Consider the following 26,308-nt stretch of genomic DNA (forward strand, 5'->3'; position numbering starts at 1 on the left):
ACATTTTTGGAAAGTGAGGATTGTTTTATAACAAGGGGACATTTTTAGAAAGTAAGGACATTTTTAGAAAGTGAGGATTGTTTTATAACAAGGGGACAATTTTAGAAAGTAAGGACATTTTTAGAAAATGAGGATTGTTTTATAACAAGGGGACATTTTTAGAAAGTGAGGACATTTTTGGAAAGTGAGGATTGTTTTATAACAAGGGGACATTTTTAGAAAGTGAGGACATTTTTAGAAACTGCGAAAATTTTTATAACAAGGGGACATTTTTAGAAAGTGAGGACATTTTTGGAAAGTGAGGAATGTTTTATAACAAGGGGACATTTTTAGAAAGTGAGGACAATTTTAGAAAGTGAGGACATTTTTAGAAAATGAGGATTGTTTTATAACAAGGGGACATTTTTAGAAAGTGAAGACATTTTTAGAAAGTGAGGATTGTTTTATAACAAGGGGACATTTTTAGAAAGTGAGGACATTTTTAGAAAATGAGGAATGTTTTATAACAAGGGGACATTTTTAGAAAGTGAGGACATTTTTAGAAAGTGAGGACAATTTTAGAAAGTGAGGACATTTTTGGAAAGTGAGGATTGTTTTATAACAAGGGGACATTTTTAGAAAGTAAGGACATTTTTAGAAAGTGAGGATTGTTTTATAACAAGGGGACAATTTTAGAAAGTAAGGACATTTTTAGAAAATGAGGATTGTTTTATAACAAGGGGACATTTTTAGAAAGTGAGGACATTTTTGGAAAGTGAGGATTGTTTTATAACAAGGGGACATTTTTAGAAAGTGAGGACATTTTTAGAAACTGCGAAAATTTTTATAACAAGGGGACATTTTTAGAAAGTGAGGACATTTTTGGAAAGTGAGGAATGTTTTATAACAAGGGGACATTTTTAGAAAGTGAGGACATTTTTAGAAAGTGAGGAATGTTTTATAACAAGGGGACATTTTTAGAAAGTGAGGACAGTTTTATAACAAGGGGACATTTTTAGAAAGTGAGGACATTTTTAGAAAGTGAGGACAATTTTAGAAAGTGAGGACAATTTTAGAAAGTGAGGAATGTTTTATAACAAGGGGACATTTTTAGAAAGTGAGGACATTTTTAGAAACTGCGAAATTTTTAGAAAGTGAGGACATTTTTAGAAAGTGAGGAATGTTTTATAACAAGGGGACATTTTTAGAAAGTGAGGACATTTTTAGAAAATGAGGATTGTTTTATAACAAGGGGACATTTTTAGAAAGTGAGGACATTTTTAGAAAATGAGGATTGTTTTATAACAAGGGGACATTTTTAGAAAGTGAAGACATTTTTGGAAAGTGAGGAATGTTTTATAACAAGGGGACATTTTTAGAAAGTGAGGACATTTTTAGAAACTGCGAAATTTTTAGAACGTGAAGATATTTTTAGAACGTGAGGACATTTTTGGATAGTGACTATATTTTTGGAAATGGACATTTGTGTTCCCTTCACTTCTTTAATGGGTTGTTTGAGGGTCCAGACTTTGTTTCAGGGTTAAGGTCGAGATTAGGCTCACATACATACACCTGCATGTGCAGCGTCCGCAGTTCTGTCTTCTCGTCACAGCTGACGTCACCCCGAGGCCCTCAGTCTCAGTGTGAGGTAACTTTCTGTATAAAAGTCGCTCCGCAGTCCAATCTGCATTAATTCAGCTCTGACAATCCCACGGACGCGGGGCCCCCAACAGGCCCTTGACGGGGTTTATCGATCCGCGGGGACTCCAGCCGACCCGTCTGTCAGGTCGGACTGTCGGCCAACGGGGTGTCATGTAGTGGGAGGTGAAGGTGGAGACGTGTGTGTAGCTGTCATGGAGGAGGGGGGTGTCAGGATTATTGTCTCCAGTGTGCTGTCGCTGCGCCACATTAGGGCCTATTGATCGGTTTCCCTGGCTGACGCTTTGTGGAGGAGCCGCTTGGTACATCGATCGGTGACATGCCGACAGGGCCGAACCAGCAGGGGTGGGGGGGTGCGATATGACTTGGGGGGATAAATAAGTGGGAGGTGTAGCTGGGAGGACGGGTGGAGCGTTAAACTGGTGTTTGAAAGATTTTATTTAATAAGAAGAGACTGAATTAGTCGATGCTTTTGTTGGTTCGACAAGTTCATTTCTTCCATTTTGACTCCACCAGCCACCAGTCCCTCAGGGGCCACAGAAGCCCCAGGTGTGTGTTAGCTGGTTCTAGTAATTTGATAAGTTGAAATTCTCTTCAGGAAAGTACAACATCGCTAAGAATTATTATTTAACTGATGTGTTCCTGTCTTGTAGAGGGGGCCTGCATCTGAATCCAGTTTACAGAGCTTTTTATTTTCGTGCTCACGGGGGGCATTTTTAGGACGTATTAATGCACCACAGGAGTCAGTTTGGTCTCTGGGTTCCCAGCTGTATGAACATGGTAGATGCACCAAGGGCAGCAGGGAAGTTTAGTATAGATTAAGAAACATGTTTGTTATTCACACAGATGCCCTTTAAATAAACTGACGTTAGAAATGACGCATTCTTACTATTGTTCTTTTATCAATTAAGGTTAATTTCACGCTCAAACTGCGTTTAAAGAAGTGCAGAAACTTGTCAGAAATTAGTGCAAGTGTGCATATATGACTTGATACTTGACTTGATTCTGTCATTAACAACCAAGGAATGAAACACGGCTCCAAATATTCACAAAACAAGAAAAGAAGAGAACAGAAAAACACAGATTGACTCCAACTTTACGAAGACTTTACAAAATTAAAAAACTATAAATACTATGTGAGTGCATGAACACTACATCATTATTAAACTTATTACAAAGCAGCTGACAACTGAATTTAAAAGAAAAATAAATCATATTAGTTTGATAAAAATTATCAAACTAATTATTTAATTACTTTTTTTATTAATGTTTATTATTGTTGGCTCTTGTTTTAAATGTTTTGCTCTGTGTTTTCAGATATTATTAACTTAATAAAAAAGCATCCATTAGTAAAAAAGAAAAAAATAAATACCACAAAGAACATTTAGATTTTTGTTCTAAGATTCAAATTGTTGAAGTAAAGCTTTAGGTGTGAGGAGCAGGAGGATCTGGAGCTGAGCAAACTTCAGGAATGAAGCCGGGAGGTCGGCCGCCAGGATCGACTGGAATTTGGAAATATTTGGGGGCTTTTCTTGGCAGAGAAATCGTTCACAGGTTCAAATCCCCACACGGCGTTCTGACTGAGTGAAAACCGGAAAAGTGGGAGGAACGAGAAGATCTGGAGTCAGCTAAAGAGCGAGCTGCACCGCTGGAAAGGAAAACACATCAGCGCTGCTCGAGTTTAGGAAAGTAAGACGGGCGAAGAGGAGGAGGAGGAGGAGGGGATTCTTCAGGAAGCGGGGAGTTAAAGTTTGTGAAAGGAGGACAGAGTTTGAGGGGAAATTCTGAGGGTTTACAGAAGACCAGAAAAACTGACTGGTTGAGTGTTTTATAAGTGGAGCGCTGGGTGGCAGGTGAGCTTCTCTAGAGTGTCAGTCGGTCAGAGGACACGTGTGGTGTTTCGCTGGAACTAAACCACAAACTGGGGTTAAACGCATTCATCAGTGAGCTTCCAGTCTTTATGCTAAGCTAACAAGGAGCAGGATGCACAAACAACGTACTACTGTTCCTGTGTTGAACGTCAGTGGGTACCTAACAACACTGATATAACCGAGCATCAGCAGTATTTTCAACAAATAACGCTCTCGGGAAAACAAACAAAAACTAAAGCATTTATCAAACATACCATTAAGTACAACAAATAAAGGAGACAAGAGGAAAATGATAACGATAACTATGTATTTCAGTTACTGCCAAGTATTTTGTAACTGGTATCTGACGGGGCTGAAAACAGAAACTTTGGAGTGAAGTAATTTTATATTTTCAAAGTACTTTCTCAATGATTCATAAAACATAAAAAACTAGACCAGGTCAAAACGTAGTATCTGGCTGGACCGCGTACGGAAACCCGCAGCGTTACGAACACAGCCCTTCCCTCTCCAGCTCCGTTTGAGAGACTATTCTCATCTGCAGGAATAATATTCCTTCTGTACGGGAGGCGCTTAACTCCAGAGAAAAGGCGACTGAACCGGCTATTTTCAATGCTGTTGTTGTTTTTACAGTTTTGCTTGGATACAGTAGAATTCACCTTCGTGTTCTTCCTCCTGTTACTGTTCACCAGAAAATCCGAATGTTCTGCCATTTAGTACAAATTCAGAATGTCACAAGTGTATTTTCCTGTATTTTAAAAATACTGAACACGTGTATTTAATCTTGATACATCTTCTGGCACCAGTTCGCGGTATTTTATTTTGACACATTTATTTGAGGGGTACGTTGTATTTCACAGTGGTGGAAAGCAACTAAGTACATTTACTCAAGTACTGCACTTAAGTACAAAGGAGAGGTACTTGTACTTTACTTGAGTATTTTCTCCTCCTGCTCCGTCTCAGAGGGAGATGTTGGACTTTTTACTTCACCACATTTATCTGACAGCTTCAGTTACTTTACAAAGTCAGAGTTTTACACATGAAGAGTTTATAAAAGATGTTTAGTGATTTAAACTCCAACAGCTTAAACAGGTACAGCTGAAACTATTAGTCGGTTAACAGAAAATTACTTTTTAAATTATTTTAACGTGTTTTCAGTTTGAGGTTTGGACTGACTGGAGTCTCTTTGGGCTCTGAGCAACTGGGACAACATTTCTCACCATTTACAGAAGGGTTACAATCAATTAATGGAGAAAATAATCAGCTGATTGATCCAGAAAGAAAAGAATCATCAGTCTGATGCAAAATACTTCAACCTCAGCAGTAAAATCCTGCTTTATATGAATGCATGAGGAATAATAATCTATTATAGAATATATAATAGTGGAACAGTCACAGGGGACATTTTACTTTTACTCTTAATACTTTAACGAGGTTTTCCTTCCTGATTTTCCTCCTTATTACTTGCATCATATTATTTAAAGTAACATTTTCAATGCAGTACTTTTACCTGAGTGTTTTTACAGCAAGGTATTAGTAGTTTTATTTACTTAAGTAAAGGATCTGACTACTTCATCCACCTCTGGTATTTTGCTGTATCTTTGTTAAGCCGCCGTTGTCCTGTCGTTGTCCTGTTGTGGGTGTTGTTTAGAGACCATAGCACGTTCTAAACATCATTTTGTGGGGTTTTTAGAGTGTTTGTATCCTCTCACCTGTTTGGTCATGGAGTCTATCAGCCGAACAAAGAGATCCTGTTCCGTCCTGATGCCTGGAGAAACACAAACACACACAGCTTTCATAATTATCTCTCTGAGGCTGAGCCGGATCCTGATGACACATTTACACCAACACACATACATGCATGCATTAGCCTGCTATGCTAATTTAATCTCAGTATGCATAAAAAAGAAGAAGAATCCCCCCACCAACAAAAGATGTGATTCCTAATAATGTGCTGTAAATGAATTCTGTTATTATTTATGTCCCGGTAGTGTATTTATGTTTTCTGTAGCTCTCGTCATCCCGTCCCGGCTACGCTAACCCCCCTCAGCAAAAACAAACATTAGCGCGGCTCCAGAGCCGTTTATTATTTATAGGCCAGGCCGCCTTTAACTGCCGAGCGCTCCGCCGCCCACCCCATCGCCCCCCGCTGCCTTTTTCCTCAAGGATAACAAGGAATCCTCATTCTCTGACAAATTAAATATCAATCAGGGTTGCTTGTCTTTTATTAGCTATGCATCCGGGCGTAAATGTGACACGCACACGACATGGGGTGGAGGAAGCAAATTGCAGGGAACACCTGTTAGCGGCGGAGGAGCTCTAATTGTATTGGATGCTGTGGGTTTGGTGTTTTTTTCTGCTTGTTTTTCGGGCCGTTTCCTCGCAGCTTCCTCTGCTTTCTAATTGACATGATTCACTCCTCGCTCTGCGGCTGAGTGCTGAGCAGTCTGCAGCCTAAATGGCGGCTATCCGTCCCGGTTGCAGATGAGGTCAATTACCTCCGTACGATGCTAATCCGACGATGCCGACTCATATTAGAGTGATTTATCCCCCTTTGGAAGAAAACGCTCTTTTATGTCCCACTTTATCTGGTGTTTCTGCGGGGGTCTGAGAGCATTACCGCCGTCCTCCTCCTGCAGGTCTGGACTCATGCCAGCACAAAGCCGAGCTGTGTGTTTTGAATCAGCAAAATAGCCCTCCGCTTTCCCCCCCGATGGACAAAACAGAGTTCAGGTCTGGTCGGTTGTCAGATATTCCAGATGTCTGAAAAGCTGCTCTGTCTCTCCGTGTGTGCTGATAATGAAAAAGTTTTTTCCAGCCTCACAGTCTTAAAAAGTGCACAGTTCACTTCACTGCACGTCTGCTGAGGTGACCTTTAATAGAAAATCCTTCTCTACAAACTCTAATTCATGCAGGAAAGTTCAACTGCAGACCAGCACAGGCAGTTTCACCTGTGGGGAAACACCAGTCATTACCTCAACTTCATCAATCAATACTGCAAACCTGAACATTCACTGACCTACAGTCCTGCCATTTAGACTACTTTTAATTTCACGCTGTCAATCACTTTTTTAAGAGTGTGCCACCTCTACTGCCAGCAGGGTCTTTACATTCGACTGCTTTGCTTCATTTAACAGAATTAGGAGGAAACATTATTGTTGCCTGGATTACAATTTGAATCCAGGAAGTGTGGCATCATCCTCATCCTGCCTCAGAACCAGCAACAACAGACGTTACGTCACGCCGCATTGGTCTCTCACGTCTCCTGAACCCTAATCAGATACGTTAAGTTGCCCCAACAGAACCACAGAAACGTTAATCCTGCTTTAGTTTTAGGAAAAACTACTGAATTATATTACAGATAAAACATTTAATTTCTCATTCTGACTTCTTTCTAATCTGATTTTTCTAATCAGCGGGACAACGTCATTCCTCAGCACCGTTTCCAGATCCGAACGCTTCGGTCCACATCAAGACATCCCAACAATTACTCCCCAGGCAACTCTACATTTTAGCTCCACATCTGCACGTGGCCAGGTGTGTCCGACACAGATATTCAGCCTTCAGTCATCTCGGCTCACCGTTGCTGTAGAGGAGCTGTAGCCTGTAGTGGATCCCGTTGTTGGTCTTCTCTCCGTTGTACTCCTGCCACACAAACACACAAATCACAGGACCAGTTACTACAACATGTACAGGCGTCACCCAACACCAGAAACAGTCTCCACTCCTGTCCGGTGCTTTTTGTCTGGAAGAAGAGAAACTCATTCCCGCTAATAACAAAAAGCAAAATAGAGGGATGAAAAGTTGGAAATGATAAAAACAGAAATTATGGCCTCGTAGTGTTTCTCCACAGTTCCTTTCTGTGTCTTCACTGACAAATTAAAAATAAATGATCAGTTAAATCAAAACGATCAGATAAACCATTTCCACTTACTAAATTACTGAATTAATGAGCGACAAAATCTAAATTTAGTCAAAAAAGCAAACACAAAGTGAGAAAATCTAGATTTTGACATCCTGAGTCCAATATAATTCTTGTTTCTAAAAGTTTTCCTATGTTATAATCTCAACATAATCATAATAATCATCAGTTAAAAAATCTGTTTTATTTCACTTGAGTATTTTCTACATTTGTCCTTTTATTTACCTTTTCATTGTTATTTTATTCTTCTGCTATAGCTGCAACGGGCTTCCGTATTAAAGTGTTTTCTCAAATCATTTCAAAGTTTAATTTGTTTTTCAGTTCAGTTTGCGACATTATAATTGTTATGATTATTACAGTTACGGTTATCCTTTTTTTAAATTTTGTTTCACTTGGAAGCAGGTGATATCTGCTGGTGTGACCTCCACTGTGACCTTTGACCCCCACAACCAAGTCACGACCAACGGGGAACCTCCAGGTCTGAAAAGTGAAGCCTTAAACCTGCGTCCTCTCCAGCAGCCAGCAGGGGGCGACTCCAGCGGCTGCAGAAAGAAGTGTGATTGTATAGAAGTCTGTGAGAAAATGTTTCTACTTGTCAGCTGATTTATTCCCTCAGTAAACTCTTTCCTGATGAGTTTCTGGTCTCAGTCGCTAGTTTCAAGTCTTCTTCAACACAGCATGATGTTCATTTAGTAAATTATGGTCCCGTTTAGAGGAACAGAGACCAGGAAGCAGGGGAGGCTTTAGGGCGGGGCTACAAGCTGATTGACAACCTGTCAATCAGGATAGAGGCGACTCGTATCCGCTGCTCTGTGTATGTTTAACCAGCGCCGCTGAAAAAGCTCGTGCGTTTTGTTTTTAGCCTGTTTGTCGCTAGCTAAAATTAGCATCCCAGCTAATATCACACTTAATGTGAATTACAGATGCTCCTAGCTAACCAAGCTAGCTAGCTTCACCCTCTCGTCCACATATGGTTCCAAAAAACCAAGATGGCGACGGGCAAAATGGAGGTATTCCACAAACCAACGGGTGACGACTCCTTCTATAATACAGACTGTGGTCACGATGTCCCTCTCCCTCCAGTCTGTCCATTCTGTGTCTATGTCTCTCTATCACCGATATAACACTCCCAGTCTCTGGTGGCTGAAGTTGTCTGTCTTTGTGCTTCTGGACGTCGCGGTGGCGTTATGAAGCGCTCCCACCACAGCCAGTACAAACAGGAGGAAGAGCTGAAAATATCCTTCATCTCGCTCCTCGTGCACTCCCCGTCAGCATCTCTTTTTACGGTTTATTTATCTCTGCTGACCCTCTCTCACCCCGTCTTGTTTCCTCTCCGTCTTCATCTTCTTCTCTCTTTCTCTTTCCAACCTTTATTCCCTTTCTATTCCAGCTCTCTCTTTCTTTTTCCTCTCTCCTTTCAGTCTCCATCAGTCGGCCGTTCGGTGCCAACGGTGCCCGGGAGTGTTGGCTCAGTCCCAGTGTGTGTTTGTGTGTGTGTGTTGGGGGGGTATCCGGGCGAGAGACTAGAGGTCAAAGCAGAGGTGAGGTGAGCGAGTGGGTGGGTGGAGTATTTAGTGCCAGCTGGCAACAGATCAAACACCAAACAATCCCAACCTGTCTGCATATTATTATCATTAGTAATATTAGTAGTAGTGGTCGTAGTAGTATTTGTGTTTTATATGGTTAAACTCAAAAGTCTGGTGTTATTTTCTCATGTTCAGACTCAAACGTACACATGTCAGTGCGTCTCTGAACACTTCCTGACTTCCTGTCTGTGGCTCTGAGCACCTGAGGACGTAAATCTCTAGGAACACTTCAAAGATATATAGTTTAATGTTTAAACAGAAACAGCTGCTCGCTGTAGTTTTTACAATGAATCAGGAGGAAATAGTGCATAGTTGGGGACTATTTTCAGCAGCGGGTGAATCCACATTCGGTGCTCAAGTAGTGAGTATAGAGAGCATAAGTCCCACCCCTTCAGGTGGACCGCCATAAGACCTTATTTCTGAATAAATGTATTCAGTAGTAAACGGCATCTAATGTTTAGATCCTGTTTGAACTGTGCCCTGAATTACACACATGATTTTTGTCAGTTTAAAAGATAATTTAAGTCAAGAGAAACGCAGTTTGTCGTAAAAGTGTTTAAGTATAACACTGAAAATACGCATGTGTTGTTTTTCTGAATGACTGAAGCTAACGTCACTGAAGCCAACGTCACTGAAATAAACATTAGGTTACTGAAGCTAACATCACTGAAGCTAACGTCACTGAAGCCAACGTCACTGAAGCCAACGTCACTGAAGCCAACGTCACTGAAATAAACATTAGGTTACTGAAGCTAACATCACTGAAGCTAACGTCACTGAAGCCAACGTCACTGAAGCCAACGTCACTGAAGCCAACGTCACTGAAATAAACATTAGGTTACTGAAGCTAACATCACTGAAGCTAACGTCACTGAAGCCAACGTCACTGAAGCCAACGTCACTGAAGCCAACGTCACTGAAATAAACATTAGGTTACTGAAGCTAACATCACTGAAGCTAACGTCACTGAAGCTAACGTCACTGAAGCCAACGTCACTGAAGCCAACGTCACTGAAGCCAACGTCACTGAAATAAACATTAGGTTACTGAAGCTAACGTATCTGAAATAAACATTAGGTTACTGACGCTAACATCGCTGAAGCTAACGTAACTGAAATAAACATTAGGTTACTGAAGCTAACATCAATGAAGCTAACGTCACTGAAGCCAACGTCACTGAAGCCAACGTCACTGAAGCCAACGTCACTGAAATAAACATTAGGTTACTGACGCTAACATCGCTGAAGCTAACGTAACTGAAATAAACATTAGGTTACTGAAGCTAACGTCGCTGAAGCTAACGTCACTGAAGCTAAAGTCACTGAAATAAACATTAGGTTACTGAAGTTAACGTCACTGAAGCTAACGTAAATGAAATAAACATTAGGTTACTGAAGCTAACATCACTGAAGCTAACGTCACTGAAGCTAAAGTCACTGAAGCCAACATCACTGAAGTTAACGTCACTGAAATGAAGGTTCACGGAAGCTAACGATAGGTTACTGACGCTAACGTCAATGAAGCTAATGGCACTGAAAAAAACGTTAAGTTACTGAAGCTGTCACTGAAGCGAAAGTCACTGCAAGGAACATTCCCGATGTTAACATTAGATTACTAAAGCTAACGTCACTGAAGTTAATGTCAATGAAGCTAACGTCAATGAAGCTAATGTCACTGAAGCTAATATCACTGAAGCTAATATCACTGAAATAAACGTTAAGTTACTGAAGCTGTCACTGAAGTGAACGTCACTGCAATGAACATTCCTGAAGCTAACGTCACTGAAGCTAAAGTCACTGAAGCCAACGTCACTGAAATAAACATTAGGTTACTGAAGCTAACGTCACTGAAGCTAAAGTCACTGAAGCCAACATCACTGAAGTTAACGTCACTGAAATGAAGGTTCACGGAAGCTAACGATAGGTTACTGACGCTAACGTCAATGAAGCTAATGTCACTGAAATAAACGTTAAGTTACTGAAGCTGTCACTGAAGCGAAAGTCACTGCAAGGAACATTCCCGATGTTAACATTAGATTACTAAAGCTAACGTCACTGAAGCTAATGTCAATGAAGCTAACGTCACTGAAGCTAAAGTCACTGAAATAAACATTAGGTTACTGAAGTTAACGTCACTGAAGCTAACGTAAATGAAATAAACATTAGGTTACTGAAGCTAACATCACTGAAGCTAACGTCACTGAAGCTAAAGTCACTGAAGCCAACATCACTGAAGTTAACGTCACTGAAATGAAGGTTCACGGAAGCTAACGATAGGTTACTGACGCTAACGTCAATGAAGCTAATGTCACTGAAATAAATGTTAAGTTACTGAAGCTGTCACTGAAGCGAACGTCACTGCAAGGAACATTCCCGATGTTAACGTTAGGTTACTAAAGCTAATGTCACTGAAGTTAACGTCAATGAAGCGAACGTCAATGAAGCTTATGTCACTGAAGCTAATATCACTGAAATAAACATTAAGTTACTAAAGCTGTCACTGAAGCGAATGTCCCTGCAATGAACATTCCTGAAGCTAACGTCACTGAAGCTAAAGTCACTGAAGCTAAAGTCACTGAAGCTAAAGTCACTGAAGCTAACGTCACTGAAGCTAAAGTCACTGAAGCTAAAGTCACTGAAGCCAACGTCACTGAATCGAACGTCTTTGAAAATAATGCCACTGAAATTAACATTAAATTACTGAAGCTAATGTCACTGAAATGAACGTTCACTGAAGCTAACGTCACTGAAATGAAGGTTCATGGAAGCTAACGTTAGGTTACTGAAGCTAACGTCAATGAAGCTAATGTCACTGAAATAAACGTTAAGTTACTGAAGCTGTCACTGAAGCGAACGTCACTGCAAGGGACATTCCCAAAGTTAACGTTAGGTTACTAAAGCTAACGTCACTGAAATGAACCTCACTGAAGTTAACGTTTCTGAAGCTGACGTCACTGTAGCTAACGTCACTTAAGCGGATGTCACTGAAGCTAATGTTAATGAAGCTTATGTTACTGAAGCTAACATTACTGTTGCTAACGTCACTGTAGCTAACGTCAAAGAGCTTTCATGTGTAGATGATGTGCCACCTAGCTAGTAGCAACCAAGAGATGAACGTTAACTTAGCATTACAGCGCAACATGTTGGTGATGTATATTGTTTGAGACGAGAGATGTAGTTCATTGAGCGGTTTCACACTAAATTAAATCTAACTTTATAGTTTTACAACAAACTGCGAACTTCTTGACTTAAATTATCTTTGAAACTGACAAACATCATGTGTGTAATTCAGGGCACAGTTCAAACGGGATAGAATAATAAGTTGTCTCTCGCACTGGGACCTAAAAAGCTGAAAGAAGTAACAGTCACCTTGTCTTTCTCCACAAAGTCTACGTAGGAAGTCCTCTCGATCTCGACCGGCTGACCCTGCCTGTCGTAGAGCGCCAGCACGAAGTGGAAGAAGTTGGACTTCCTCAGGTTGGACGGAGGCTGCTTCTCGAAGTGCGCTCGGGCTAAACCCACACCGCTGAAACACAGACAGAGAAAGAATATTTTATTATTTTAAACCTCCACAACCTCCATATCTACACATGAATAACCGAGGCCGTCATGTCGCTTTGGGACAGAAGCACTGTTTTAACATCACCTTAGTATATAAACATTTACTGCTGTAAATGTATAAAACATAAATGTGGTGAAGTAAAAAGTACAACATTGGCCTCTGAAATGTAGTAGTCTAAAACTGCAGAAACTGGTTATACTCCAGTAAAGTACAAGTACCTTAGTATTGTACTTAAAGGTAAAGTAGGTAGTTTATTTCAGAAGCATTTTTAGTTCTACTTGTTAAATTCTATTTACATGCTGACATCCGATGGAGAGGCTTTAGAGCGAGGCCTAAAGGGAGGAGGTGGGATTTGTTCAGGTGGTTTTAGCTGGTGTTCTAGCTGCTCCCGAACGGCCGTCGGACAAATTTCTGACGTGCTATCAAGTTAACAATCTGTACAGTAAAATGTTGCTAGTTTACCTCCATTTCTCTTTGAAAATTTAACATAGCGTGCAGTTCACATCTTCCCAGCCCCTCTTTTTTTAGACATTTCACCACACAGCTGATCAAGGCAGCACGTTTCTGCCCTGTTAGCATTATTGCTAACAAACAAACTTCTACCTTCCTCGGAGCATTCAAAGAAATCTTTATTGACTATTGTCAACAATTAGCACGGTGCGCAGAGTCCGACAGGCTGTTTTATACACGCACAGTGGGAGCAGTCAGGTCGCGGCTGACCGTCGGACCGTACAGTGGGAGCACCTACATCGTGAGCTTTGGCTTTACATCGCAGTGGATTAACTCGAACAGTGTGAGTTGGAATGAAACAACAAGATCTTTAAAGTTGTGCAGTGTTCGCCCAGCTTTAGGAGACCGAGGTCAGAGTCCCGTGTGAAAGAAGGAGAGTCAAGTTAAGTTAAATAATGTTTTGTAGACAACTTACGTCACGTGACTTACTTAATGTACTTATTTTAACACAAACCAACCTCTTTTCCTAAATAAATAATAAATACATATTTAATGAACTGTATATTAAACTGTTTTCTTACATTTATTGTTTAAGTCTTTATGTGTGAAAATGCATTAACATGCAGGAGGAGGACAGTGATGTAGGAGGAGCAGCGAGTGGGAAACTACTCAGGTGATCATTCTGACTGAAACGGGGAGGAAACTGCACTGAATTGATTTATCGTGTGTGTGAGTGTGTGTGGCCTCCTCTCTATAAGCGCGACCTTTCACATAAAAGCTAGAAAAACTGTAGAGACAGAGGCTAAAACCCAGGAGAGTTCCTTCAGTCTGAGAGTCAGAGAGTCAGAGAGGAGGAGGAAGGCATTATCTGTCTCCACACATTATTAGAAAATGTCTGTGTGGTCCATCATAATGTTCTTTAAGGAACACCTGAAGTCTGGAGTTCAGGTCTACTGTTCACAACCACAGAGTCCATTCCTGAAGTCAGGTTAACACGAACCTCTGTCCAGTGTTCTGGTGTCTGATCAACCTTCAGACTGGACTTCCCAAACAACAACACTACAATCACCACACTGACCTCCAGCTAACGTAAAACTATTTTCTCTCAAGTGGACGACGGCAAGTTTTTTGTTTTTTTACAGAATGTGCAAAATGAAAGCTACTGCAGTGTTTGCAACATGACGTCATTTCCGTGCACTTATTTTAACACGTGTCACAAATTTAAACAAACGTCTTGCGCGAGCACAAACACAGGACCCCAAAACGTATCTGCAGTTGTCCGAGAAACACAACGCCTCCCACCTGACTGCATCTCTGATTTGTTTAACTTATAAAATGTCAAAGTGAGACGCACATCCTTGTGTCAGCTGGATGACTAGAGCATAATTGTCATCAGTGAGCATTTTCGATCCCTTAAACTATTTAAATAACCACTTAAATGATACGAATAGTTCTTCTACATCAAGTTTGGACATTTTTGAGTTGGTAACATGCTGACTGTGGTGAATTTTGTACAAATTAAAGTGTGAATCCATGAGATTTCTGACACGTGTAAAGTCTAGATCTTTATTATCTGTAACAGATTGTTGATTGATCTGGTATTATTTCTATATAATTAGTTGGTCAAGAATATTGAATGAAAGCGAAGGCATCTTTGATATCTTATCTGCTAGTTGTGAAGCCTCATTATAACAGTCTAACCTCATTTCCATTCATACATGCACTAACTCGTTTTAGTCTAATCTATTATCACGTGTGGTTTGGCAGAAAAACCTGAGCTAATAGGGAAGGTCTGTACACAGAAATGAACCAGCTAAGCTAAGAACTGGACTAAAAGCCGCTGAGAGATTTTATTTTGAGGCTACAAACATGAATGAGAAAAAACAGAAAAGGTAACAGGAATTAAAAATGTGTGGAGTTCCCCAGGGCTCCATGTCAGGCCCATCATTGTTAATTTATAACAGTAAAGTAAAATATGTATTCTATTTGCAGATGATATAGATTTATGTATTTCTGGTAAAAATGTGAAACAACCTTTTAATACTGTGACGGGGGGGGGGGAATTAAATCTTGTGCAGACTTTTTGGTAATGGTGTAAGACAACGCACACTCATGAAAAAAACATGCTGAAACTAACAGAACGTCTAAAATCAGTCTTACTCGGAGATAAAAGATTATAAGTTATGCCAGAAACCACATACAAAAGATGTCAAAGCAAAGATAATATGGTAAAGTGCAAGTATACAGGAATACAACAAACTGTTACACTTCGCAATTCTGATGACTCTTTTAAACAAAACTACTTATCGAGAATCAACAAATCAATGTTGGTTTGAGGCTTCAAAAAGACAGAAGACAGGCGTTTCTCCTTTAATGGAAATATACATGTTGACCGTGTACTTTTGATGTAGTGCTGTTTTATTGTCTCATGATGTGCTTCAGAAACATCTGCGAATATAAAAAGGCTTTTACTGAGTGTGTAAACAGAAAAACATCACTGACTTAATGTCAGCAGCTGATTTTAGGAAAAAGTGGATAAAAATCCTCGTTGATCCTGAAATAAAATCGATGTTCCTGCAGGAAGCGACCTCTGCTCTCAGCCCGGAGAAGCTCAAAGTGTCCGAGGGGGAAACGCTCAAAGCAACCGCTGAATATTTTTACATCAATCTCATTTTCCTGCTCGTTTTGTTTCCTAAAACACTTTATGATCAATATGATGGCCCGGGCAGAGATAAATATTTATTCATGCTCAGGGTTTGTTTTTGGAAACTTGCCTGCTCTCTCTCGGTCTCTGTGTTTCTCAGCTCAGGGGTGTATTCCCCAGACGGCAGATTAATACAGCCGTGACCTTTCTGCACCCCCATTACCAATGCTTAATGCCTCATTTGTAGGCCAGTTTGTTGAAAGCTAATTCTTCCGACTCGCGGCGTTTAGCCGGGTGGACGGCGGCTTAGAGAGTCTGCGGATGAGGAGGACGGCGGCTCAGGTGTGTGTCGGTCAGGTCTGTTTTAAAGGAGGCTCGGCGGGAATAAAAAGCAGCCGAGTGTCAGAAAACACAACAGTGTTAAATTGATAAATAACACCACGAGGAATCACAGCGCTGCAGACTTCAACACTTCACCACCACATGTTTTCAAAGACTTCCTGCGAGAAAAAAACATCTGTTTTTATCCGTGTTGCTATTCTGATGCATTTACTTAAGATCCTTATCATCCTTTACTTTAGAAAAGCAGCAACACACACAGCGCTGAAAATACTGAAAAGTACAAGCCCGGCATTGAAAATATTACTTTGGTGAAAAAGCAAAATGTACTTGGAAGTATCAAAAGTAAAAGTACTCATTATGCAGAATTGGGTCCCAAGGGAGTACTTTATATTATATAACTGGATTTGTTTGTTGTACTTGGCCCAGGTGGAGCTAATCTAAACTATTTTACATTAATAAAATAAATTACTGCGGTGCACATGTTCGTGAGTTTTGTGTCTTCCTGTCTGTCAAATAATTGATTTTAAAATCCTGCTGCTGGTTTGTAAAGCAGAGAATGGTTCAGGGCTGAACTCCTGCTACGTTATGAACCATCCAGACCTCTCAGGTCGTCTGGGATCAGGTCTGCTTTCTGTCCCCGGAGTCCAAACCAAACCGGGAGAAGCAGCGTTCAGCTTTTATGCTCCATATATCTGGAACAAACTCCCAGAAAGCTGAAGACTTTTCTTTTTACCTTTGATTGAATCAGAGTTGAGGTTTTTGGTTAATTTCTACCCTCCTGTTTGATCTTTTTATTTTCTTGTTTTATTGTATTTAAATCTATTTTATATTGCCCCGTGTTGCCTTGTTGTTAAAATGTGCTGCCTTATATACAGTATTATTGTAGAGCTCTAGTGATTTTTCAATTAGTCAATCAACAGAAAAACTATTTTGATCATTGGTTATCATTTTAGTCCTGTAGTTCCAGCTTCTCAGATGTGAGGATGCTTTTCTGTCTCACGTATGATAATAAACTGAACTGATCAGCTGGTTGTTTTTCTGTCCGGCTGCAGCGTTCCTGCTCTGGTTCACTCTCAGCGCTCTCAGAGTGTCATTTCCAGAGAAGAAGAAGCTGGAAAAGGCAGCTGTACACGAGCTGCTCATCAGCAAACAGCTGGTGAACATAGAGGACCAGTTAGCAGCTAGAGATACACTATATGGCCAAAAGTATGTGGACACCTGAGCATATACTTTTTGCCCGAGGCTATTTTTCAACAGCGCTTCCAACTTTGTGATTAAGGTCATTTCTTGTTTTAACACGATGTGTTCCTGTGCTCAGGGAGGTTCACAAAGAAATGGTCTTAAGAATCAGAAGAATCAGAATCAGAAGCAGCTTTATTGCCAAGTAGTGTTTTACACATACGAGGAATTTGCTGTGGTGATAAGGTGCTACACGCAGACAGACATACAGTCAACATAAATAAATGTAGAAATATATAAATATGGAAAATATGGAATAGAAGAACAGCAAAAATGTGCTGGTTCCAGCTTCTCAGATGTCAGTTTCTGCTGGTTTTCTAAGGCTTATCCACCGATAAACTGAAAGTCTTTGGGTTTGGGACTGTTGGTCGTTCAAAACAAAAGATCTAAATAAGCACACTTGGGCTCTCGGGACAGAATTTCACCATGTCCTGATATTTTAAAAACATTATACGCAGACAGGAGCGAGGTTTTACACATACACAATAGGTTTTCCAGTCATTACTGCATTTGAGAATCATTGTACAAATATATGAACACAATGGTTGGTTTCCAATTATGTTGTTTTCAGTTGTAGCGTGGATTCTGGTCTGTGGTCTGTTCTGGTCTGTGGTCTGTGGTCTGGTCTATGCTCTGGGGAGGACTGTGTGCACTCCCCCTACCTGTGCCTACCACTTCCTGTCACCTATGCCCCTTATATACAACCCTGTGCATCTAATGACACCCTGTGTCCAGAATACTAATGCAAAATGTATCTAAACAAAAAAATATGACATGGCAGCAATAAAAATAAATGGCTCCTACACAATTAATCGATTAGTGAGGAAAATAATCAGGGGATTAATCGATATTGAAATCTTATGGAGAGCCTTCTCTAGAGATCTCAGGCTGCTGTAGCGTCCACATACTTTTGGCCGTATCGTGTGTGTTAACATATAAAAACGTGCAGAATGATGCTTTAATATCGGCGTTATGGCGACGCATCCCAAACCTCAACCTCCTCACCAAAGTACCTTTGATTCAGATGTTTTAATCATGTTAGTGAGACAACATGATGGAGACAAAGACTCTGATACAAAGGTAGGTTTTAACAATAAAACAAACACTGAGGCGACCGACTCCGCTGAATTTGGCACCTGTTTCATCCAAAGCGCCATCAAAAGCATCACTTCCACCACTAAACCAGCCCATTATCCCAATTACACACAATGCTCTGCAGCGGGCCATCCAGACAGCCGATCGCCACGGTGACGCCACCGCCGCCGCCGCTCATCCTCTCCTCTCCTCGCCGCTCTGCCTCCACTCAGAAAGCTCGTTAGCATTATTATTATTTCAATTATGCTAATTGCGGCTGCATCCACTCGTCGCCGCGCCTCGCATCCGGCTGTTAGCACTTGGCACAAGGTGTAATAAAAACAGTATCGATGGCACACGGCTCGCTCGAACATGCCCGGAGTGTAAATCACACGCCAACAGCCAGAGAGGAAGAAAAAAATAAATAAAACACACACGCGCACACGCGCAGAACAAACACGGCGAGGCAAACGAAGGCCGCGGCCGGCGATCTGCACGTTTCTACCACAAAGCCTGAAATTAAAGGTCAGCGGGAGTCGTGTCCAGCACTCTGCAAACAATTACTGAGCAACCCAGCCGGCCCTGGGTGCAGGCAGTTCATATCCACACACACGCTGAATAATTTCACCGCCTGAATATTGCAATAAAACCTGCGAGGTCGGTCTTTCCTCTCCTCAGATGAAAGGAGCATCAGACCAGTACAGCACGTCTTCTGCTGGTTCTACACCTGCACCTACATCTGCCTGCAGCTCATGTACTTTGTCCAGACGTTGTTCAAACCAGCAGAACTTTATTTTAAATTCTCAGGGAGAACTCCTCGTTTCCACAGATACCAGATATGTCAGGGTGGGTTTTGGGGGAAATGCGTCTAAACTGATGCAGCAGACATAAAATAAGAAGCAGCATGTGTTGGTTTGAGTGTTTCGCTCTGTGTAAACATCACACAGCTTCTGTGAAAAGCAGGAACAACACGGCGCAGCAGATGCATCAGGTTTGCAGGGAGGTGAAACATTGAAGGGCTTCTTTACAGCAGTTTCCCCTCTGAACAGCTTCATCAGTTTAAGAAACGCACAGCGGCAGAATTCAGACAGGAGCTGAACTAAAGGAGGGAACTCCCATTGGACATATAAAAATAGCAGCTAGCCTGCTGCTAACAACGTGTGCTACGCCCTAACTGACCGGGACGTTAACAACAACCTGTAGCTTCAGTTCCTGCTCGAGACGTCACAGAAACAAAGACTTGAGACTTCCTAAATACCAGACGAGGTCCAATCCTGGAACAATGAAAAACAGATAGTGTCAGAGAGGCTTTGGGTGTTTAATCAATAGGCCTAAACGCTGACAGGACTTCTTCTCCGTTATGTTAAGAACACCATGACAGGAGCAGCTAAACGTGGAACTCTGTAACAGTCGTGGGACTCAAGAGAGACAGAATAAAAACAGAACGGTCCAGATGTGAGCAGCAGAGGTGGAGGTATCCTGAGGTTTAGTCCGAAAACGCTGGAGCCTACATTTCCCATAATGCACCTGGATGGCGTCTTTCGTTAGAGCCTCCCTGCCTGGTGAACAGCCACGTCTTTAAATTTCCCACGTCCACACAGACTAACAGCAGCTCAGGTTCTTTACGTCACGCACGTTTATTTAAAGGGAACAAGACCGTTAATCTGTAAGAATTATAAATTTGAGGGAACAAATTACAAATTTATGCTCAAAAATCGATCCAAACTGTTGCTGTTGGATCCTCGTTACACAACAGTTTAATTTTATGTCAAAATCTGACCGGCTTGTAATTAGGGGAAAACGCTCGAAGTCAGAGTGGAACCCACACAGTTAAATGAGTCCGTTAATAACAAGCTTTGGGTCCAAACAGAACCAGAATAAAGTCCAGTTTGCCTCTGGACAACATCCTAAATACACCCGCCGTAAAAATGGGTGCAAACCAAAATGCTGTAAATCCCACAGGAACCTGAACGCCCCTCAAATTAAAGATGAGTTTTAACCTTAAATTCTGTTTCATGTTAAATCCAAACTGAAAATCATCCTGTTGCTTTACAGACCGCGGCGTGCCGGACACACACACACACACACACACACACACACCATGACATTAATCAAACAAGAGATGGAGTGTGACCGCCGTTCGAGTCTTTAACCAGCGTGGCCTGCCGCCTCACATACACACATATATACACACACACACACACACACAAGCCTAATGAGCCATACAGCACACACACACACACACACACACACACACACACACACACAGTCGGGCTGGCTGCCAGGATGTTAATCAAACAAACAGTGGATGTTTAAATGTGATTCAGTGGGAAACACACACAGACTCTGTGTTCAAATTCAACAAATCCCTGTGAATTCAGAGCGACTTGCAGTTTTGACCAACCACAACTTTTCTGCAAATCTGACCTCTGACATCACTCACTTCCTTGTTTAGAAGACGCAGCAGGCGTGTGTGATACCAACGTCTCACATTCACAAACAAAAATAACAGCAAAGCACCGTGAAGACGTTGTGAAATTTGCTACAAATATGAGCATGTACAGTGAAGTTAGAACAACTTCCTGTTTCATGTTAAATCATCAATTTCTGACGCCACGCCATGGACACGCCCTTTGATGAAATCTCACAGATAGCACAATTTTCTTTCGCCAATGCCTTTAGGTTGTGCAGCGAAAATCTGAAGTCGATCAGATTTATTCAGTAGGAGGAGTTCGTTAAATTATTGAGCCAGGAGACGTGGAGGAGGCCGTAGGAGGGCGACAACCCAGCAGCAGGAGCGCTACCTCCGCCTTTGTGCGAGGAGGAGCAGGAGGAGCACTGCCAGAGCCCTGCAAAATGACCTCCAGCAGGCCACACATGTGCATGTGTCTGCTCAAACGGTCAGAAACAGACTCCATGAGGGTGGTACGAGGGCCCGACGTCCACAGGTGGGGGTCGTGCTTACAGCCCAACACCGTGCAGGACGTTTGGCATTTGCCAGAGAACACCAAGATTGGCAAATTCACCACCGGCGCCCTGTGCTCTTCACAGATGAAAGCAGGTTCACACTGAGCACATGTGACAGACGTGACAGAGTCTGGAGACGCCGTGGAGAACGTTCTGCTGCCTGCAACATCCTCCGGCAGGACCGGTTTGGCGGTGGGTCAGTAATGGTGTGGGGTGGCATTTCTTTGGGGGGCCGCACAGCCCTCCATGTGCTCGCCAGAGGTAGCCTGACTGCCATTAGGTACCGAGAGGAGATCCTCAGACCCCTTGTGAGACCGTATGCTGGTGCGGTTGGCCTCATGTGGCTGGAGTGTGTCAGCAGTTCCTGCAAGAGGAAGGCATCGATGCTATGGACCGGCCCGCCCGTTCCCCAGACCTGAATCCAACTGAGCACATCTGGGACATCATGTCTCGCTCCATCCACAGACTGTCCAGGAGTTGGCGGATGCTTTAGTCCAGGTCTGGGAGGAGATCCCACCTCATCAGGAGCCCAGGCGTTGTAGGGAGGTCATACAGGCACGTGGAGGCCACACACACTACTGAGCCTCATTCTGACTTGTTTTAAGGCCTGTAGTGTTTTCCACTTTGATTTTGAGTGTGACTCCAAATCCAGACCTCCATGGGTTGATACATTTGATTTCCATTGATCATTTTTGTGTGATTTTGTTGTCAGCACATTCAACTATGTAAAGAAAGGAGTATTTAATGAGATTACTTCGTTTATTCAGATCTAGGATGTGTTATTTTAGTGTTCCCTTTATTTTTTTTGAGCAGTGTATATAAAATCCAAAATGGCCGACTTCCAGTCAGAGGCTTTTTTGTACGTCCGGACACGTCTACATGTGCAAAGTTTCATGTGTTTTCGAGCATGCTTAAGCCGGCAAAAATGTGCTTCATTTGCAGAAGAAGAATTCCTTTAGTTTTAACGGGGTCCTCGTGTTTTAATAGATAATCAAAAACACTTGACACACATGTAAAAAGAGGCTTAAAGCTCACGCTGTCCATGTCCGAATGTATCATCAGCACCAGAAACTGCCAGGCACTTTTTAAATATACAAAGAGTTTGGTGACTTGGTGCCAGAAAGAAGACTATATAAACATAAATGTTCGAGTTATAAAAGAATAACAGAGACTGTTACTTACATGTGCAATTTTATCAGATATGCAAATGTTCATTTTGAGTATTTCACAAAAAGTGAGGACTTTTCCAATTCCAGCTCAACTTAAATTATACTTTCACAACAGAACTGGACGTCCAACACGCTCTCACTCTCAACTCGTCGCATATGGACGTTTTTCGACGTTTGGGCTCCGCGGTCAAGTTAGCAATAATAAATATGCAACATAGGGTTAGACTTTCAAAATGAAAGCACTTGTTTATGTTGTGAAACATCAGGATTTGGTTAGGTTTAGGAAAAGGCCGCTGTTTATGTTAAAATAACTACATTAGTTACACCAGCTAACTTACGTCACTTATGTGACCTGCGTAATAATAAATAATAAATCTACCTAAATACGTAACTTTTCTTTCTCCTGGTTGAAAGTCCAGTTTCTTTCACCCCAACCACAAGTATCCCGACTTTTCTGTTAATTATCCTACACCTACCTTTAGCTTTAATAAATCACGCTAAGGGGCTCGCCCCCCCAAGACCAACAGGTCGTCCACATGTGACGACTTGGGAGTCAGAACGGGTCGGGAAGTCACCTGAATCATGTCAGAAGGACCCAGTTCTGACTGTCTGACGTCACCAACTTGTTTTGTTTTGGCTCTGAATGTTGTAAAAGTTCAGAGTCGTCCTGGATGAATGTAATTAACACACCATCAGGCTTCCTCTCTAATTGCTGTGGAAGTCGGTTAAAATATGCACATATTGTTCATGTACAGTACCGTGTGTGCGTGCTGATTTATGCAAGGCTGCACAATTACCCACGAATACATTTAGCCAATCGGGCGTGTGTTCTCACACACACACACCTGTTTGCTGAGCTCTTATTAGCCGTGTAATATGAACTAATGAGTTGAGGCTGAAACACGGTGAGAAGACAGCAGGCCGAGTCTGTGTGTGTCCACATCCTCCCCCCTACTTCCTCCTCTGGTCCTGATTTATCAATTTCATCAATAAATTTAAATCTCTCCTTCATTTAAACCACCAAGAGCCAAAAAAGTCAAACTCACTGATCAATTAATTCAACCCCGTATGTCTCAGTATGACAGTTTTTCACTATACTGAATTAATCAAACTTGTCAGAACCACCAAACTCCATTGGAAAAATCACCTATTTAACGTTTTGTGCACCATTCTTTTAAATTGCCGGCTTTTTTTTTATGCATCGGAGTAACTACAAGTCAACATTACATGACTAAATCTGATTTATGCATTTGTTTATTTATCGACTTAATCCATCTTGTTTTGATTTTAAGGACAGCAAATCCAGTGCAATTGCATTGTGGGAGGTCCGCTGTGGTTTCGATGGCGGTGGCGGTGCCGCCAGGGAGGAAAACGCCCGCCGACTGATTTCCATTTGTGCACCTTAATAGTGTGTGTCATTCCTAATTAGGGCGACTGGCTCGGGGAAACGGTGGCTCGATGCTGGAATGGCTGCTCCTGTCATGCTGCAATTACCAACAAATTAGTCTTTAGACTGAGGGGCTTCTGCACACGCTCACACATTGGCCAGGAGTGTGTGAGCGTGTGCAGAAGCGGTGTGTGTGCTAACGGGTACGTTCGGTGTGAAAATGCATTTGTACAATCAGACGAGGTTTCACGGACGTCAGACTCGGACCTGCGGCTGTTTGTTCTGCAGCTTCACCCTCAACTTGACAACGCGAAGAACAATAACACAGACACACACAGACATACTGAAAATACTGAAACTCAGCGCTGCGTTACGAACTGGGCAACCGCCCGAGCTGCTCCGTCAACAATCGAATCATTAACATTAAACTCACGCTGAGTAGAAGTGAGCATCTGTTCACCTGTGCTCCGTGTGGTGTGAGTTCAGGCTTTAGTAAATCTGGGCTTTTATTAGGTCAACTATTGTAATCTGATTAATTTAAAGGTCCTCTGACTTTGTTTGACGTATTAGGACAGTAGAGAAAATAATAAAATTAGAAATAGAAATTTATTTGCAGGTGTAACCTCAAAATCTAGATGTGAGATCTAGAAAGATTTTTTCCCAATGCAGTTTGGTGAATAAAGCTGTCCTGAACAGGGAAAGTGTTTGCAGTCAGATTATTTACTGCTTATTTTCTTGAATCAGGGTCCAGTAAATCTGGGGTTTTATTAGGTCAAGTATGGCAATCTGATGACTTTACAAGGTCCCCGACTATTTTAGACGTTTTAGGTCGACTGAGAAAAGAAAAAAGTGAGGAAAGGAAATTCATTTGCAGGTATACACTCAAAATGTAGATCTACAAGATGTTAAACAGCCGATTTTTCCAATGGAGTTTGGTGAATGACGCTGTCCTGACCAGTAAAGTGTGTTTTTTCTTCATTTATGCATCAAACTGGTTGGTTTGATGCATTCCAAGTCCAGTAAATCTGAGTATTTTTTGGGATCTGAAGAATAATTTTTTTTCTTACATCTTTGAGGGTTTTTTGTTGTGATATTTTACCTCTCTGCTCTCAGGATGGATGGAGAGCCGCACTAATGCAGCTGCATGTTTTCTCTACTCAGCTGTTTCCTCCTGAAACACATCCTTTACCCGCACACTGCCTGTCACACACACACACACACACACACACACACACACACACGCCGTGGCCGAGCCCATTACTCTGGTCACCTGCTCCTCTCAGACGCAGCTCGGGTTAATTGTTTGCAGCTTTTCTTTTTTTTTTTGGTTCGTCGCTGCTTCATATTAGCCGGCCGGCCTGCAGCGGCTGACATTCAGCAGAGGCCGCTGAGCAGCCACGCTCGAGCGCCTGCGGTTTATTTACACAAGTCAACTTCACTTCCACGACGGTGGCGGCGGCGAGGACGACGTGTCGGTGAGAATTTACAGTAACGAGGCTGACGCGGCATCTGCTGGCTGTTAAATTATCTAACACGTTTGTAAGGCGGCGTTCAGGAGAGTTTAATTGTGTGCATGTGAAGAAGAGGAAGATGAGGAGGAGGAGGAGGAGGAGGAGGGTGTTGACAAATGCAAATGCAGGAGAAAGTGCATTTTTCCTCACCCGGGTGGGAAAATAAGATGTTTAAAAAGGGGGAGGAAAAAGGTAGCGAGCAGTCGGGGCCTCGGCCGACCTCTCCATCACTCCTCGGCCGCCGTCATGAGTTACGACTCTGATAAAAAGTCTCTCGGCGCTCAGATCCATCACTGCCAGACGCTACGCATCTGTCTCCGCGTACAAATTCCCAATCCCCCGCCTCCCTCCCATCCTCCTGCCCTGCCACCGGGGAGCGTCGAGTGGGACGCCGAACGCCCCGATGATTGAGCCGATGACGAATGACGCCGCCGACGAAGTGGGGAATCCCCCGGTCGGCGATTATTCACCTCCTCCAAACCCTACCTGAACTCCCCCACCGAGCCTGGGAACCCGTACTTAATAACCCCCCCCCACCCCCAACCCGGCCTCCCTTTAACCCCGGAGGACAAAGATAGGGTGTGGAGGGCAGGATCACTCACTCTGCTCACTCTTTGCTCTTTTTCTTTCTGTCAGGGAGGGTCGGGGGAAATCTGTTCACCTGCAGGAGAAACCTCCATCTTAACACACAAAGTCTATTTGTGCTTAAAACAAATGCATCAATCAGCTCCGGAGGGTTAAACGCTCACGAGCAGCTTCAGAACAATTCAACTAGTTTATTATTTTACAGAAATGAGCTTCAGCGTCATTAAAAGGGGAAATGTCAAGGCTTCATGTTTAATCCTCTAAGAAACTAAAAACTTGAGAATCTAATCTTAAGAAACAAACTATAAATACTTTTTTTTTAAGAAGGCAGAAAAGTGCCGGTTTCATTGAACCCCCCCAAAAAA

The 26,308-nt window shown here is 42.2% G+C and overlaps 1 protein-coding gene across 7 annotated transcripts in view; it reads right to left on the minus strand.

Annotated features, from left to right (window-relative positions):
- Positions 1-26,308, minus strand: part of LOC123957687 (transcription factor COE3-like) — a 205,684-nt gene that overhangs the window by 172,717 nt on the left and 6,659 nt on the right. For all 7 annotated transcript variants that reach the window (XR_006821862.1, XM_046030668.1, XM_046030672.1 and 4 more), the window contains 3 exons: positions 12,383-12,539; positions 7,088-7,151; positions 5,219-5,274 (listed from right to left, as the gene is read on the minus strand). Coding sequence is in view for 6 of the 7 variants with exons in the window: in XM_046030668.1 (XP_045886624.1) it covers positions 5,219-5,274; positions 7,088-7,151; positions 12,383-12,539 (277 nt within the window). In the remaining variant the exon portion in view is untranslated. The remainder of the gene's footprint in view (positions 1-5,218; positions 5,275-7,087; positions 7,152-12,382; positions 12,540-26,308) is intronic.

Source organism: Micropterus dolomieu, linkage group LG19 (genome assembly GCF_021292245.1).
Source record: "Micropterus dolomieu isolate WLL.071019.BEF.003 ecotype Adirondacks linkage group LG19, ASM2129224v1, whole genome shotgun sequence".
In the NCBI taxonomy this organism is placed as follows: Eukaryota; Metazoa; Chordata; class Actinopteri; order Centrarchiformes; family Centrarchidae; genus Micropterus; species Micropterus dolomieu.